The sequence below is a fragment of the Oratosquilla oratoria genome, chromosome 44 (assembly GCF_046742065.1).
Source record: "Oratosquilla oratoria isolate Oo_2021 chromosome 44, ASM4674206v1, whole genome shotgun sequence".
Taxonomy (NCBI): domain Eukaryota; kingdom Metazoa; phylum Arthropoda; class Malacostraca; order Stomatopoda; family Squillidae; genus Oratosquilla; species Oratosquilla oratoria.
The window spans coordinates 28876959-28894929 of record NC_134820.1 but is presented as its reverse complement, the minus strand read 5'-3'; the positions used below and the strand labels follow the sequence as shown (position 1 = coordinate 28894929).

The window sequence follows — 17971 nt, the reverse complement described above, 5'->3', positions numbered from 1 at the left end:
TATGCTGCGAATACATATTCTAATCTAGTGCAGATCAAACACAATCTGTTTTTCCTTTAATTTTGCTCATGTGTTTGTCATGTGACCAACACTGATCCTTCTCTTGTTTTGCTTTTTTGTATGTGTGTCTTGACCTAATTTACCTAATAGTAATATACAGGGAAGGAGAAAGGCACAAGAGGATCTGTCAAATTATTATAGCTTAAAAGACCATTTACTCACATCATTTAGACATTTTACTTATTTAGTTTTTGCTTGTTTATTTTAATTTATTTGTCTAATTATAATTATTATTAAGATTTTCCAGTTTAGATTATATCACCTAGGTTAATCCAAGAATTTGTATATGTATGAAAGAAAAATCACATCATTTAGACACTATTTTACTTTATTTATCTATTTATATATATATATATATATATATATATATATATATACATACACACACACACACATTTCACAAGTCACACGTGAATCACAAATATGCAGAGTGCACTAGGAAAAGGACTTCGTGTGTTTTTCCTTTTCCTAGTGGACTCTGCATATATATATATATATATATATATATATATATATATATATATATATATATATATATATATATATATATATATATATATATATTTCCAATTTATTCTCATGGCCTTGTGAAGCCCTTCCATTCCTAGTTAAGAGATTTCCTCTGTCAATATAATCCACCGCCTTTAGAGAGGTGAATTGTGTAATCAAGTCACTTCTCTCTCTTCAATACTCCAGTGTTGATGAATCAAATGTGGATATATCTTTGTATGGCTTATCTACCAGGTTTGGATCCAATTAGTTGGTGCTCTTTGTATTCTTATTATCGTGTATATATCCTTCACTCAGATGACCATACTAGTGATGCATATTCCAGTGTTGGACAGATTAAGGTTTCTGTGTGTATTATTGTCAGGTCATCATCCATGTACTGTAGCGAAAAGCCACTTTAATGTTCTGCAGGAATCCATATCCTTTGCACACATGCGGAGATATCTGTCCAGGGACGCGTCTTTAACCCCTTCACTATGGGCCAAGATCTCGTGGGCAGCATTAGCTGCCAGACGTGCGATGTTGCATCATAATACTTGCATTATAAAAAATAAAGTTACCACTGTATTGCTCATTCTCTTTCACCCGTGAATTTTGATAACCATAGAATATATGATGAAGCCAGTTTACAGAGTATGGGGGTCACGCAGGTACGACTACAAAAAATATAATCAAGACGCCGACATCAGCATCCTCGCATACCCACTTGCTCCTCATGACGCCTGCTTAGGCGTCATCGTATTGAAGGGGTTAATTAACATTCCCAGATCTTTCTAACCTGTTGTCCTTATAATATATTTACTTTCCAAGGAATGTTTTAATGATGGTCTTTTAGTCAGCTGTCTGATTCCTTCTATGTGCCTCAATTTGCCATAAACCCCTTCGACATGGTGACGCCTGCGTAGGCGTCATGAGGAGCATGTGGGTACGCAAGGGTGCTGATGTCGGCGTCTTGATTATATATATTGTAGTTGTACCTGCATGACCCCCGTACTCTGTAAACTGACTTCATCATATTTTCTATGGTTATCAAAATTCACGAGTGAAAGAGAATGAGCAATACAGGGGTTACTTTATTTTTTATAATGCGAGTATTATGACACAACATCGCACGTCTGGCAGCTAATGCTGCCCACGAGATTTTGGCCCGTATTGAAGGGGTTAACAAATTGGTAGAACATTTTTGGTTTGTCCTGACAAATGTGAGTCATACTTTTCTCAAAATTTTCTCTCTTATTTTTGTGTATTCACCATTGAATATCTTACTCCTGAAACTACCCAACATGTAACCACCACACAGAAAATGTACCACCTGATTCTACAATGCCCCACACTAACAATCCCTTGAGAGTAATACAGCACTATATGACCGAGTGTTGTAAAGTAGGTAAAACAAATGTTCGGTGTATGTGAAAGCCCCAGGCAAAAAATTGAGGAGGGGGTTGACAGGGTCCTTGAACATAACCCCCCTATTTACATGTAAAATCCACCTCAATATACAAATTTTTGCATTGCAACCAGTCAGCTGGGAACACAATTTGGTTGTATAGTAAGGTATTCCTGTATTTCATCCTTAAGTGATTTATGGGAGTACTTGGTGCCTGTACCCATTTACCTGGAAACCACGGGTCTCCTGCAAGAGACATGGGACAAAAGACCAATGGACTAATTCCCTTTCATCCTCAGTCCTCTGATTGATCTTATCATTACATTGTTCATTGCTATATTTAGCAAAGTATTATTCCATGACACATTTCTGCCTGCCTCCCAGTCTTCCCAATTTACTTCTCCATAGTTGAAGTCACCTAATAGAACCACATCAATTCTTTTGGCATTTTTCTTGAGGTGTGTTCTTATTTCTAACAACATCTTGTAATCTTCACTCCATGCCTTTGTAGGAGGTACATACACCACTGCAAAATTGCTTTAACCTTTCCTTTATATTGCCACTATTAGATTAATTCAGCCCTTTTCTCAGTACTACCTCAGCTGCCTTTAAGTTATTTTTCAATACCATCTTCACACTCCTTTGTGTGATTCCTTCTATGTATCATCCACCCATCACCTAAAATATGTGTGTGTGTTTACCTAATTGTAGAATGCAGCAAAAGAGCAGTGTATCTGGGATCATGTCACTTACTCTTCAGTTATCATAGCTGGCTTCAAACTCGTGTACGGTTCCAACTTGGGTATAACCCATTTTCCAATTATCATTCTTTGATTTAAGTTGCTGTGTTGTTCCAACTTGGGCTATCTTGTCATCCAAGCTGTTCCAAGTATTTGTGCATCTGTATGGAAAACTATTTCTTTACATTCTTTAGTCATTGTCTTTCTTGATTTGTTCTCATAACCTCTTAAGTCCCTCCCATCCCAAATCAAGAGATCTCACTTGTTGATTTGATCTTTTGGTGTTCACAGATCCAATGCTTTCAGTCTTTTCTTGTATGGCATATCTGCCAGGCTGAGAGCTAGTTTGATTCCTACCCATTGTATCTCTTCATCTTGCTTATATCTTTCACTCTCAGTGGGAACTGTATCACTGGCTTATACTCCAGTCTTGGATGGATTATGGTTTCTATCAGTCTTTCCATCATCTCTTCACCCGTATAGTGAGAAGCCACTCTGATGTTCTTCAACAGTCCATACATCTCTCTAATCATACTGACATCTGTTAGGTTGCAGATTCTTTCTTCAACATTCTTGAATCTTTATTCTGCATCCTTTGCAATAGATTTGCTTCCCAAGGAATAGTTCAGTGATGGTAGTTTTGAACTCCTGCACATTCCCAATACTTGCCTTTTTTCTGGAAGGTAGGGACCCAACCAGTTTGGTTGTAGCATTTTGAGCCCTTTTAATCTTGATTGTATTTCACTTTATGTGGATACTACACCACCCTCTATTTAGCAGATATGTTGGTCAAGTGATATCCATGACCGTCAGGCTCAGATTCTTTTCTTGTTTTTGTACATACATACATATACCAAAGGCTTTTTCCCCCTTACATGGGAGGTAGCCAAAAAACAAAGGCATAGAAACCGCTCCCACCCATTCCATCCCCCACATACTCCACTCCCCTCTACCCTCTTCCCTCCCTCTTATCATTGCACCTCCTGGATGACAGGTCATCCCTGCATTTTGTCCACTGCCCTGCTTTTGCAATGGATGAATTTCCCATTTAGGAGCTCATTGATGGTCTTTTCAAGCTTTTATACATTTCCAGTACTTTGTTTTATTACAATTATTATTATTATTAGTATTACTATTACATTTTTATAAAAGATTATCTTCCATATTCAACTGCTTGCATTTATGTAGTCTAGATCTTGTTGCAACATTTTGCATTCTTCCTCATCTTTTATTCTTCTCATGGTCTTTGCATTGTATGTAGATATGTTAGTGTAGGTTATATCTTCCATATAGTTATTTATATAACAGTGATTGTTGCTAGGATCAACCCTTATGATACTCTACAAATCACTACCCTCCATTCTAACTCCCTGTAGGCTATCAGGTATGGAATGTATAGATTTTGTGCACTTAATATTTTAGGCATGTGGATGTGCTGTGTCTTGTGACACTGCTTCTGACCCAGGGCAGTGGACAAGATGCAGGGATGACCTGTCATCCAGGAGGTGCCAAGATAAGAGGGTGGAGGGGAGTGGATTGTGTATGGGGATGGAATGGGTGGGAGTGGTTTCTGTGCCTTTGTCTTTTGGCTACCTCCCGTGTAAGGGGGAAAAAGCCTTTGGTATATGTATGTATGATATTTTAGGGATATCCCAGCACACCAGAGTCATCCAGCATTCTCTTATATTTTGGGAGTTCATTCTGAAAAGAGTGCTGATAACTATTGTTCCTCCATTTGGCTGCCAGTTGTATCTTCTTTACCACCACTGACCCCATTTGGTTATTGTCGATGAAATATTCCATCCTGACGTCTCATCCTTTCATACTGTTCTCATGATCAGATATTTCTGGAAATCATTTGTTTGTTTTAGGAGTCCACCCAAGTCCTGTATATTCCAACTTCCCAAAAAGTCTGTTGTGAAATATTTTGTCAAAATATTTCTCAACATCCAGATGCAGTCCGCCCACTCCTCACTTTTGTACATGACATCAAATACACAAAGTAAAAATTTAATAGGTTTGATACACATCATATTCCAATTTTGAGATTGAATTGGTTATCCACTAAGATATTCCTCTCTCTCTCTTAATTCTTTCAAAATTTAACCATTGTGCTGGTCAGTAACACTGGTCTGCAATTAAATGGTATGTCTCCACTTCCTCCTTTATGGTTTGGTACTATATTAGCTTTCTTCCAGACTTCATTGAGTACACAATGAGTTAATGAATTTTGCTCTTTAGCTGATTGCTACATTTCTTTGTGTGTCTGTGGGTACTGTAATATCAATATTTGTGAATAACGATCTCTAATTTATTTATCTTAATTAGTTTTACTTAATCGTTTATTTTCTATTTCTTATTTTGTTCTTTTAATTATTATTTGTTATTATTATTTCTTTAATTTTCCTTTTTCACATATATATATATATATATATATATATATATATATATATATATATATATATATGTTTATGTGTACCCAGTATATTTTAATCTGAACATTTTATATGGTTATTCTGAGATTAGTTTGACATCTATACCCCTACTTTGGGACCAATGACAGGTAACATCTAGTGGTGGTTCTTGCAAAATGGAAAGCAGAGATAATCATCTCCCCATTTTCAAATCCTGTCAGCCCTTCACCTCCATTTGGAGGTACATGGCATTGTCTCACAGAGATTGATGGAGGGTCTGTTACTGTCTCCTTTGGGGTTGTGGGTTACCAACTTGTGAAACTTAGGGCAAAAGTTATTATTTTTATTATTATTATCATTATTATTGTTATCATCCTCACATTGTTTATATATATATATACATATATATATATATAATATTATTCTTCACATGCAGGAGGTAATTGGGTTGAGAATAACATAGAAAAATGAATTGTAAGAACTTCTTTTGTATTGAAAAACTAAAGATAAATTGTTAAAATAGTGTACAACATTTACCATGACGTGCTTATCCATCTAAAGCAAGAGAACAAGCAACATTAAATCTCGAGGCATAGCATAGATTGCTGTCCAATCTTAAACCTCTTAAGTAATTTGAACCAATCATTACCCGTCCAACTGCATTTCTAGGTGTTTCGCATATCTCCATGCACACCACTAGCTCACCCTCATCCACCCTTTTTCTTTTTTCTTTCTTTCTTTGTCAATTTCTTCCTTTTTCTTTCTTTTTCCTTCTCTCCCTCCCTCCACCTCTCCCTTTCTCTCTTTTTCTCTCTCTCTCTTTATCTTTATTTTTCCTTCCCTCTCCCTTGCCCCTCTCCCTCCCTCCTTCTCCTCCTCCTCTCCCCTTCTCTACCTCTTGCTCTCTCTCTTTTTATTCTCTCTCTCTTTTTATTCTCTCTCTCTCTCTCTCTCTCTCTCTCTCTCTCTCTCTCTCTCTCTCTCTCTCTCTCTCACTATCACTCCTCCCCCATTTCACCCTTATCCACCCAATTCCATCTTGCACATTTTTACTGATGGTATGGCTTTTCTTTCTTAAACATATATACAATATATAGGTATGAAGATAATAGATGTACTGTATGTTGCTAATACTGTGAAGGCAGTTTTACATTCACTGTAGATGTAAATACAGTAGTTGCATTTATATAATGGTGTATGCTATAATCATATGCACATGGTGTGAAACAGGAGCACAGCATACTTCTATAGTTCCTCTCTTCTGTCTTTTTCTGTCTTTATTGTTCCCCCTCCCCTCCTCCCCTCCTTCTCTCTCGCTCTTTCTCTTTCCCTCTCATTCTCTTTCCATTTCTTTTTTCTTTCTTTGTTTCATACTTTTTCTTCCTTTGTCCTTCCTCTCTCCCCTTCCCCTCTCCCTCCCTCCTTCTCCTCCTCCTCCTCTTCCTCCTCCTCCTCCTCCTCCTCCTCCTCTCCTCGTCTCTCCCCTTTTCTCCTGTTCTCTCTCTCACTCTCTCACTCTTCCCCCCTTTTCTCTCACTCAGTGGCTGCAGGTTTCCATGCAGTGAAACTTTAGGAAACAATGATAATTGCTGTTATTATAATCATTTTCCTCTTCCTTTACCTCTCCTTTGTATCTTTTCTTTCCAGGAATAGGTTGTTGCATGTTCATAAATAATATGTAATTGAAGTGGAATGGATTTGTGAGGTACAACCTGAGGCATATGGTCCTTGTATTTTATTTTATTTATTTGTTGATATTATTTCAGTGGTGGGTTGTGTACTGGGCAGAGGCATGGATGTATGATTTGGGTACATATTTTGTCAATGGGATTTATATTAGGAGGGGACATTTTGAATGCTTACTGAATGTTTGAGCTTGCTTTAAAGTAGTTTCATTGGTAACTTGTATATTTACCATACTTTGTTGTAGTACAGTATATAGGAATGGAACTACACTCCAGAGGTCTTGTCTGTTATTATCCAACTGTCATATTTAATTTTAAATTCAGTTATGGTTCCAACTTGGGTTATATCATCTAGGCTACTCCAGGAGTTTTCGTATCTCTACACAAAACTATATTCCTTCATATCCTTTAGATGTGTGATCTTTTCCAGTTTGTTCCCATGACCTGATGATGGCTCCCTTGTTCTTAATCGAGAGATCCTCATTTATTATGTCTACCTACTTCAGTTATCAGAACACTACAATGAAATTATCTCTTTCTTTTATTCCTTTAATTATGATGTCTTGTTCTTTTAATCTATTATTTTATTATTATTATTTATTTATTCTTTATTATAATTTTTTTTCTAAATCTTTGGCTAAGAACCAATTTTTTTGTTGCTCTTTCGACCTTGTGTATGTCCCTCACTTTGTGCAGGAACCACATAATGAAAATCCACCTTTATGTTCCTCAACAGTCATTTTGTCTTGCCACAATCATACTGATATGTTTCCCAGGCTATAGGTTACCCATTATCAATGCTGCCGGATCTTTCTTTTTTGTGTGGACATGTGCATTTGTAAAATGGTGTCTCAGGTAGTAGTAGGAAATCAATTTTGGTAAATTTTGTTAATATGTTGCAAGGGTGAAATTTTTGTTTTGTGAGTGGATGATTGATTGATTGAGAAATAAGGTATTAGTATTATATGGCATATTGACTGCATACATTTAATGCAGTGAAACTATTAAGGACTTTGGTGACATTCCTATGGAGTTGCGATATGCAATATTCCTTATTTGGAATCTGATCCCTCAAAACAGAAAGACTGATCATTTTTAACTTCTGTCTCTCATTTCGTTTATTCTGTTCTTCATAAACCTCCCGTACCACCTCTATGATTCTGCCATTTTAGTGTAATGTTCTCCCCAAAGATACGAGCACTGGTTAATGCAAAATACTACATAACAAAGGAAGAGCATGCTGACAGGAAACCTTTTGGTCCATAACTAGAACAGTTGTGAAAAAAGTAAAAGTATAAAATAGATAAATAGATAATTATAAATGATAAATGAGCAGATAAACAATTATTTATAATAAATGAAAAAACAGATAATGATAAATAATTAATAATAACAAATGAAATAGAATAAAAGACAAGCATTACAGCATTTTGCTTAGATGTTTATCTAAATGAATCTTAAAACTGAACTGTACTACATTCCACTGCCTCTGCAGGAAATTTATTCTATTCATTTACTACACAGTTAGCAAAGTTGTTTCTACCCACTTCCAAATTAAATCTACTTCCTGACAGTTTAAGACCATTATTTCTTGTCTGATTTGCATTCAGAATGAAAATTTTGTCACTTAGCATACATCTATGTGTCTGTTATTGTACCGGTTGAAAGGAAGTATTTTTTTTCTGCTTGTGTGTTTATGGGTATATGTGCTCATACAGGGAAGGACTTATATATGAAACTTGTGTGTACAAAGACTCAAAGGTACAAAAAGGAAAAATGTCGACAGTTTGCTTTATATGAAAGGCATACAATTTGATTATATGAAAAAAAGTATAAAAGAAATTAAAATACTGTATAGAACCAAGTTTATCACATGAGCGACTGCAGTGCTGACTTTGCATATGGTGAGGAAAGTACTGCACTTGTATTTTATGGCATAAAGATGCACGGACGTATAAGACACATCCCATTTCAACAGGGCATGTGCAGGAAAAAAGTTATTGTATTTAAGCTTGGAATCTTTAAAGCAAATTAACGGTAGATTACAAAGCATTATGAATACAGTTTAGCTGTGGCAGAAATACTGTATATGATTACAATAATGAACTCACTGTTACTGACAAATGTTGCTAACATTTTGTTACAAATTTTTTCTTGCAGTAATGGCAAGAATGTCAATACAGTCCTATTTTACTAGTGTATACACTATGGTCTCAAAATTTGACAGGGTTAGTGCAGTTTTCAAGGCATCGAAACGCAATTTTTTGAAACCTAAATTGCCTCAGTCTTAGCAAACAAACTGTCTGCTAAGGTGGAGGTGATATGAATTTAAAAAAATGTGTTTCAGAGCCTCGTAAATCGCCCTAACTCGGTAGAATTTGAAGACCCCCAGTGTACACAGTTATGTATATATTAGTGAAAAGGACCGTGATAACGATAATGATAATGTCATTTGAGTACCGTTATAGTAATTACTTATTATATAAGCGTATTTCTCTGTGAACAAATGTTTTGTAGGTTTGCATTTTACAGTTATTTTTATTCAAAATGTTTCTTCTGTATAGGTAGTTTGAAGCTGATTATTGGTAGGAGAGTGTTGGGACATTTTTAGATATGATTGATCAGCTGGTTCCGACAAATGTTGCTGGTATTATATTACATTATTATTATTTATTTATTTATTTATTTATTTTTTATTATTATTATTTTTTTTTTACAGTAATAATAGTCCTTTTCATAATTAAATACGTTTTGTAAAAGTGAACATGACTAATTATAATGATGATGATGTTTGTATACTAAGATTATGGAGTCAGGCTAGGTAGAAGTGACTGGGGTAAGATTATAGCTTACAGTAGCAAGTGTTAGACAAATTGGCCTACGGAAGGTCTCAATATCACATAAGAAGCAGGTCAATCTTTTTAGCTGATTTTTTCGGGGGGGAAAAATGCATCTCATGTGCCATAAAATATGGTAACTACACTCCCAATTTGTTCAAATAAACAGACTGTAAAGGGTAGATCCATTCCCAGCATATTCCTAGTCACCCACAATGTTGTGCCTTCATTCCATGCTATCTTGTTACATATGTACTTTTCATCATGCCTTCCAAGTATCCACTATCATCATCATCACCATCCTCAACAGAAAACCTTGATACTGGAGTGCAAATTCGAAATTTATAGAGGCACATAGAAGGTCAAGGTCTAAATGAGATTGGGCATACTATGGGTCTTGCTTAACCACCGTTGGTACATTGACAAAGAAAGAAGAAATTTACAAAATGGGGCATCCCTCCTCCCTTGCCCCAGTGCTGTGCAGTGTGTTGTCACATGTCTCAGTACAGTAATTGTTTGTTTTAATTTTTGTTTATAATTATTCAGTAAACATTAGTTTGTTTTAATTTTTGTTTATAATTATTCAGTAAACATTAGTTTGAAGTTCATTTACCTTCATTGATATTACAATTGTAGATTTAAGAGCTTTGCTTCAATATAGGAATTATCAATAAACAAAAGTGTTTAAAGGTACATATCTATTTTGTATCGAAGAGATTTCCTGTATACGTGTATTTACCTAATTGTAATATAGAGGACAAGGCTTGTATACCTAGGTTCCCATCTAAATACTGTATTTTCATATTCCACTGATCATTGCATCTGTACAGAAAGCTCTATTTCATAATATCCTCCAATTGCCATATCTTTTTCAGCTTCTGCCCATGTCCTCTAATCTATCTTTTGTCCCACACTTAGAAGTTTGTCAATGGTGACTACTCCATTAATTTTTCCTCTGATATTGGCACTTTCTAATGTGGAAACCTGGAAATGTTTGCACACTTGAATATTATTATTTGCAGTACCTGTTAAGAGAAGTAGAAGAGGCTCCCTTTGACTTCACAGTAAATTGTAACTGGGCGTGAAGGAGCTGTGTGCTCTGCTTTGGTATTATCTCCCCATCCTTCCTGTGTAGATAACCAGTACAGGGCTTGGGCACGTCCACTTGCCTCACTGAGCTGTTAATCACTTTCATCATGTAATGTTTTGAATATGCCCCATCAGTTTAGGACTTGGTCTTAGACCTGTTTATGTAGACCTTGCAAGATTATGAGAAGATATACAGTAGAGTTCCAACAGTCTTTTGGGATATAATCTATAACTTGTTTGAGCATCAGCATATTCAGTTCTGAAATTTGGTTTTGTGCATGTGTGTGTGTGTGTGTATATATATATATATATATATATATATATATATATATATATATATATATATATATATCTGTGTGTGTGTATGTATATATGTATATAATTTTGTCATTCTTTTTCTTTAAAGAGGAACTGACAGTAAGAATATTCCATAAACTGGACTGGAAACATTTAATGATAATAACATAAATTCATTGCCTATTTTCATTTCAACCCAGTCCTAATATATTATGCAGTACCACAATAAAAATGAGCACCCTATTATGCAATTCAGATATTGTTTGATGTAAAACTTGGCTGATGATGTCAATCAGGGTGTGCTGTTAAATTTTTTTTCACTTGAAAGTTTGTAATGAAATGCGAGGAAATAAACTATCATTTTTTCTCTCTCTCTTTCTCTCTCTCCAAAAACTGTGCTGGAAACATTTAATGATAATGATAAATAAAATCAGTGCCTATTTTCTTTTCAACCTTGCCCTTATTACATAGTCCTTCATTAAAAGTCAGCACCCTATGAAACTCATTTCAGATTTCATACCATGTAAAACTTGGCTGATGATGTCAATTCTAGAACAACCTTTGGGCCACTCTATTAAGATTTTTTCCTTGATGATTCATAATAACAGTGAATGAATAAACTATCACTTTTTTCTACAAAGGGTATTGTCTGACTTGGGTAGTTAATGCATATGAACAAAACAACCATCAACCTACTGCATTATTTTTTTCTTTTTTCTTATTAACAGTAATAATAGTAATTTTCATAATTAAATACAAAGTTTTGTAAAACTGAAATGGACTAATTATAATGATGATGATGCTTAAATACTATGATTATGGAGTCAGGCTAGGTAGAAGTAACCATCTAGGGTAAGATTATATAGGTTACAGTAGCAAGTGTTGGAGACAAGAGAAAAAGACTGGGTCTACCAACTTTGAAAGATCAAAGAGAGGTGATGTGACTATAGTATTCAGGTCACTAAAGGGGATAGATGGCATGGATAGAAGACGTCTGATTAAAGATGTGAGGGCTTTAAAGGGACATGGGGACAAATTAAGACCACATGTCTAGAGAATGTGAAGAAATACAGTTCTCCATATAGATGCATACATGGGATAGCTTAGAAGATGATATAGCCCAAGCTCAAACAATACACGAGTTCAAATCTAATTATGATAATTGGAAATCAAGGATATATATTAAGTTGAAACTGTATATTAATTTGAGACTAAGTATGATAAATTAGAGAGTAGTAGACAGAACCCAATGAACATTGCTCCTTTTCCTTTATACAGTACTACAATTAGAGATGGAAATACTTGACAGGGATGATCTACTTAAATGGGACAGAAGAAATACAAGGGGACACAAGAAGAAACTTAAGAAGGAGAGTTACAGAAGAGATCTGAAAAAGAATAGCTTTCCACACAGAGTGATAGATACATGGAATAAATTGAAAGAGAAAACAGTGAGTGGTAAAACTAAACATGACTTTAAGAAATAACTGGATGCGGAAAGATACAACTGCGGGTCTCTACGAGCATAGCTCTTCTCCCGCAAAATACAGCTTGGTAAAACTAGGTAAACACACATACACACAACTTGTGGCATATTTGGTAGAGTTCCCAGCTGCCACTATGGAGGTATGGGTTTGAACCCTGCCCAGGGCTGAGATAATTTCAGTATCACTGCACTGTGGGTTGTTACTCCAACTCTTGTGAGCAGGGAGTAGGGTGTGTGTGTTTGTGTGTAAGGTCACAGTATTACCCATAGATGGGTCATATGAGCTCTGAGCTCTCATCCAGGAGGTTAATAACTGTCAATCACAAGTCCAACATGTGATCCAAGCCTATGGTGAATCACACGTGACCTCCATTACTGCTCGTGTACGTATGTAATATTAATGTTATTCACTTTAAGGGATATGCCTGACTCAAGTGGGTCAAAGGTTGTCAGATAATACAGCTTGTCTTTACGCATTTACCTTTCCATCTAGGCTGACACCCATTGATGTCATGTAATTTAAAATTGAAACAAAATATATAAGGTGTACCACAACTGAGGGCGTTATTGTAGATATGCTAAAGGTATCATTCAGTCCATCATTACCATCCCACTATGGTCTTAGATCATAGGTTAGACTTAACTGTAATTACCCTTCCAGATGAGAGCTTGGAGATTATGTTGCCTAATCTGGGTATTGCTATGACTGTGTGTGTTTGTGATTTTGTGAATGCACACTTTTGTTCGATAGTGTACAACTGTAATAGAAATCTGAATAATATTGCATCCATGATCATTGAATGCTTACCTGTTGCCCATTATATCTACTCCCTCTTTAGAACAGCATATTGATATATATATATATATTTTTTTTTATTATTATTATTATTTATATATATATATATATATATATATATATCATAATTCACCCTTATAAAGGGGAAAAGGCCCTTGGTATATAGATAGATTGTTTTTAATCTGAAAATCATTGAGAGCATCATATTACTGTAATCATAGAATTAAGTTGTGAAGGCAGATATTTGTTCATAGATTCCTTGTATTTCAGGTTGGAGGCCATAGCAGAAGGGGAAGACCTGGTTGGGCAGCCAGGTGACCCCAATGGTCTGCGCACAGTGGTCATTCATCGCGGAGAAAGAGGATATGGGCTTACTGTTTCAGGGGAAAGTCCTGTTACTGTTCAAGATGTCAAAGATGGTAAGTTTTCTTTCAGTTATAGTGTACATATCTGTCTATGATTATTTATCGTGACAAATTTGAGGACAGAGAAGAAACGGAAACATGAGAAGAGCTTTGAGTTTTATTACTGACGTTTTGACATATTGCTCTTTTTCAAGGTACGGTACATTGAAAAAGACCAGTGTTGAAACATTGGTAATATAACTCAAAGCTCTTCTCATGTTACTGTTTCCTCTCTGTCCTCAAATATCTGTCTATGGGTTCATTTCCTACCCTAGCATTAAGGTCTCCCAATACCACAAAGGATTACAAAGGCAGAGCATGCTGGCAGGAGACCTTTTGGTCCATAACTAGGTCAGATACAAAAAAAATATAATGATAAATGAATAAATAAAAATTATGATAATATAGATAATTATAAATAACTAATAAACAAACTGGTAAATAGTAGATATTAATAAGTTGACTTATAACTAATAATAAATGAGAATCAAGGAAATAATGATAAACAGACAAATAATATAAGATAAATGACAGTCATTACAGCATCTTGGTTAGGTGTTTATCTAAATGAATTTTAAACCTTTGAACTGAACTACATTGCACTGCCACTGCAGGAAGTTTATTCCATTCATTAACTACACGGCTGGCCAAGTTGTTTCCACCCACTTCCAAATTAAATCTATTTCCTGACAGTTTGAGACTATTGTTTCTTGTTTTATTCTCATTCTATGTAAATTTTTTGTCACTTTTGATGTCAATTCCCTTTAGAATCTTAAAGATCTGTATCAAGTCACCTCTGAGTCTACGCTTTTTTAAGGAAAATTGATTCATTAGTTAATTTTCGTATGATTTATTTTTTATATTTGGAATCAGTTTTGTGGCTCGCCATCGTAGTTTTTCCAATCTGTCAATGTCTTTAATGAGATTCAGTTACCATACTGAAACAGCATATTCCAAATGTGGACAAGCTAATGATTTATATAGCTTGTTAAGGAGAGATGTACTTTTGAATTCAAAAGATTGCACATTCAATCCTAGAATCTTATTTGCTTTCTCAGAGGCTGAAATACCCTGCTTAGATAATTTATGATCGTTACTGATAATTATGCCGGGATCCTTTTCACTATTCACTTTTGTTAACAAATTTCCAAATAACTAGACATTTCTCCCTAAATCTATAAAAAAAAAACTCCCTTTCCTCTACACTCTTCTCTCTACCAGGCCCATATGCACTTACAAAGACCCAACTCTTCCTTCCCAGTTTTCACATTCATCTACATTAACCTTGAAGAAACCTCCTTCCACTCCACCACACTCTTACCTATCTCTTCACTTAATAGTATAGCCACCCCTTCTCTCCCTCATCCTTTCTTCACTCCTGAGATCCCCCCAACTACACTCCCAAATTCAAACTTGCCCCTTCCTTTCAACTTAGTTTCACTCAATGCCAACACATCCATCTTTCTTCTCACAAACATACTGCCTATCTCTTCCTTTTTACTCTCATCTGTACCACATCCACACACATTAAAAGACCCAAACCTTAGGGTACTGGTTGGAAAACTCCCAGACCCTCTCATGCCTGTGCATTTTTTAGGAATGTTTTTGGGGCTACAGGGAGAAGGATGCTTAATCCTATCCTCATCCTGTTTTTGTCACCTTATACAACTGAAGTGGAAATACTTTGTGGCAATATTCTTTTCCTCCACCACACGATTTAGCAAAATGAGAAAATGAATATTCAGAGAAGTGGTACAGGACAGTAACAAGAATGGGGAAACAACATAACGGAGGGATAGTCGCAGTATAATAAAGTATCATCATTCCTGTATAAATAGATATTTCCTCTACCACAGACAAAATGATGTGTGGCTCTGGTCCATAGGGGCTCCTCATATAGACTCAAAAATATCAGCCGCATGCTACTTAGCAGCTTTTAATCCCATAATAACATGTAGCCAATACTCAAGATAGGGTGTGTTCTATCTACTGCCAGGTTATATAATTTACTTCCATTTTACCCTTTCATTAGTAAAAGGGATATTAATTAAGAAAGTAATCCACCTCTCATCTGTGAAACAATTAGTGCAATACACTGTTCCTGACCCAGGGTACTGGCCAAGATACAGAGATGACCTGTCATCCAGGAGGAGCCAAGATTAGAGGGAGGGAAGAGGGTGGAGGGGAGTGGAGTGTGATAGGGATGAAATGAGTGTGAGTGGTTTTTATCCCTTTTTTTGGCTACCTCCCTTGTAAGGGGTGGGGAAGCCTTTGGTATATGTATGTACAAGGAAAATTTCCATCACCAAATTATCAGTGTGACATCATCAGTAAACAATTCTCAAAAACAAGTGTCAAAACCACAAATCCAGAAAATAAGAGGATAATTAAAGAAATCTTTAAAATAGAATCAGATACCTATACCACCTCTGTTCTCCAGTAGACATAGAAGATGCAATAAAGAAATTGAGAAACTCCCACACGGAGAGACCAGATAAGATCTCAAGGATCCATCCGAATCACCGTGACTACATACAATAAAGACCCAGACTTACACTCAGCCACTCCTGGTGGGATAACAAGATTCCAATTTTGTATAAAAAAGAAAAAGTACATATTATTCCCATATTAAAAGCAAACAATAAGTACAAGCTTGCTGGCCATGCAGGTTAGGGTGTTGTTACTTGTGGTGATGGTCGAGGGGGTGGTGGTTCGAATCCTGCCACCGGTGAAGTTGAACCAAAAGCATGATTCATTAAATTCCATGCTACAAAATCCTCTGAAAGGGGCACTGGCTTAGCCTCCTGTTAGGGGGTAGTATGTGATGTTAAACCATATCACATATCACAAAAGCAAACAAATCACCAGAAATCTCAGCATCTCATAGACCAATTTCCTTACTATTCACTAAACCCAAACTGATGAAAAGACTGCTTGCAGAAAGAAATATAACCAATCTGACCACACCCCCAGATCAACATAAGAACATAAGAATGAAGGAGACTGCAAGAGACCATAAGGCCTACACTAGGCAGCTCCATATCCATCACCACCTGTCATCCCCATCCATAAAGTTGTCTAATCGTTTCTTAAAACAACTGATAGTTTCAGCGCTTACTACATGGTTACTAAGTTTATTCCATTCGTCGACCACCCTATTAGTAAAACAATTCTTGCCTATTTCCTTTTTAAATCTAAATTTGTCCAGTTTATAACCACTTCGGTACGATGATGCTTACGTAAGCGTCATGAGACATGAGTGGGTACACAAGGATGTAGATGTCGGCATCTTGATTATATTTTTTGTAGTTGTACATGGGTTACCCCTGGATTCTGTGAACTAGTTTGATCACATTTTCTGTGATTATTATTACTCAGAGAAAAAGAGAATGAGTAATACAGCAAAGACTATATATTTAACAATGCGAGTAGTGTGATGCATTGTTCATATGGCAGCCAATGTTGCACATGAGAATTTTACTTGTACTCAAGTGGTTAAGGAGGGGCATTCCATACTCTGAACTGGACCATTCAACCCCATCATGAATGATCTTCCCATACCTGATGCAGAGTATAACAGAAAAGCACACCCATGCAGATAACTTGATGATAATTATAATCATCATCATAATAGCTACTAAGAACACCCAAACTTTTCTATCAATCAAATACTCCATTGCTCCAGATCTCTCTTAGAGAAGACTCATGGCTTCCAGGTAACCAACAGTAGCCATTGGATTGACCCATGAGTCATTTAATGTGTTGTTGTCTGGACAGGGATAGGGCAGGACAGTATAGGATGAGGCATTCAGTGTCTTGTGTGATAGTCGCTTCTAGTATAATTTGTTTCTATGGCCAGTGCTATTCAGTGTTTGTATGGTTTTATGGCTTGATAGTGACCTGAACGTGGTCATGTTTATGTGGTTCTTGCTTCCCTAGGCAGGGATTTATTCTGTAGGGCTAATACCTCCAGAGGTTTGCATAGGGAGTTTGATGGGTGGTGTTGAAGAGGCTTGATTTTTGACCCGAGTGTCCTTGGAGGAATGATTTGATTAATTTACTTTTGAATAGTGAAAGTTTTGGTATTAAATCACCTGTGTGGTGTGGGAAGTCCTGAGTCAGTCACCGCTTTGAGCAGTATTTACACAGCAACATCACCCACACCGACGCCACCCACACAGGGGTGTCAGTTTGAGATGAACCCACACTTATGATCTTCCTCCTCCTCCTCCTCCTCCTCCTCCTCCTCCTCTTCGTACAAACATC

General features: G+C 36.2%; 1 protein-coding gene across 5 annotated transcripts in view; it reads left to right on the top strand.

Annotated features, from left to right (window-relative positions):
* LOC143022226 (rho guanine nucleotide exchange factor 12-like) overlaps positions 1-17971 on the top strand; it is a 385126-nt gene that overhangs the window by 6828 nt on the left and 360327 nt on the right. For all 5 annotated transcript variants that reach the window (XM_076180340.1, XM_076180339.1, XM_076180343.1 and 2 more), the window contains exon 2: positions 13572-13720. In XM_076180340.1, coding sequence (XP_076036455.1) covers positions 13572-13720 — 149 coding nt within the window. The remainder of the gene's footprint in view (positions 1-13571; positions 13721-17971) is intronic.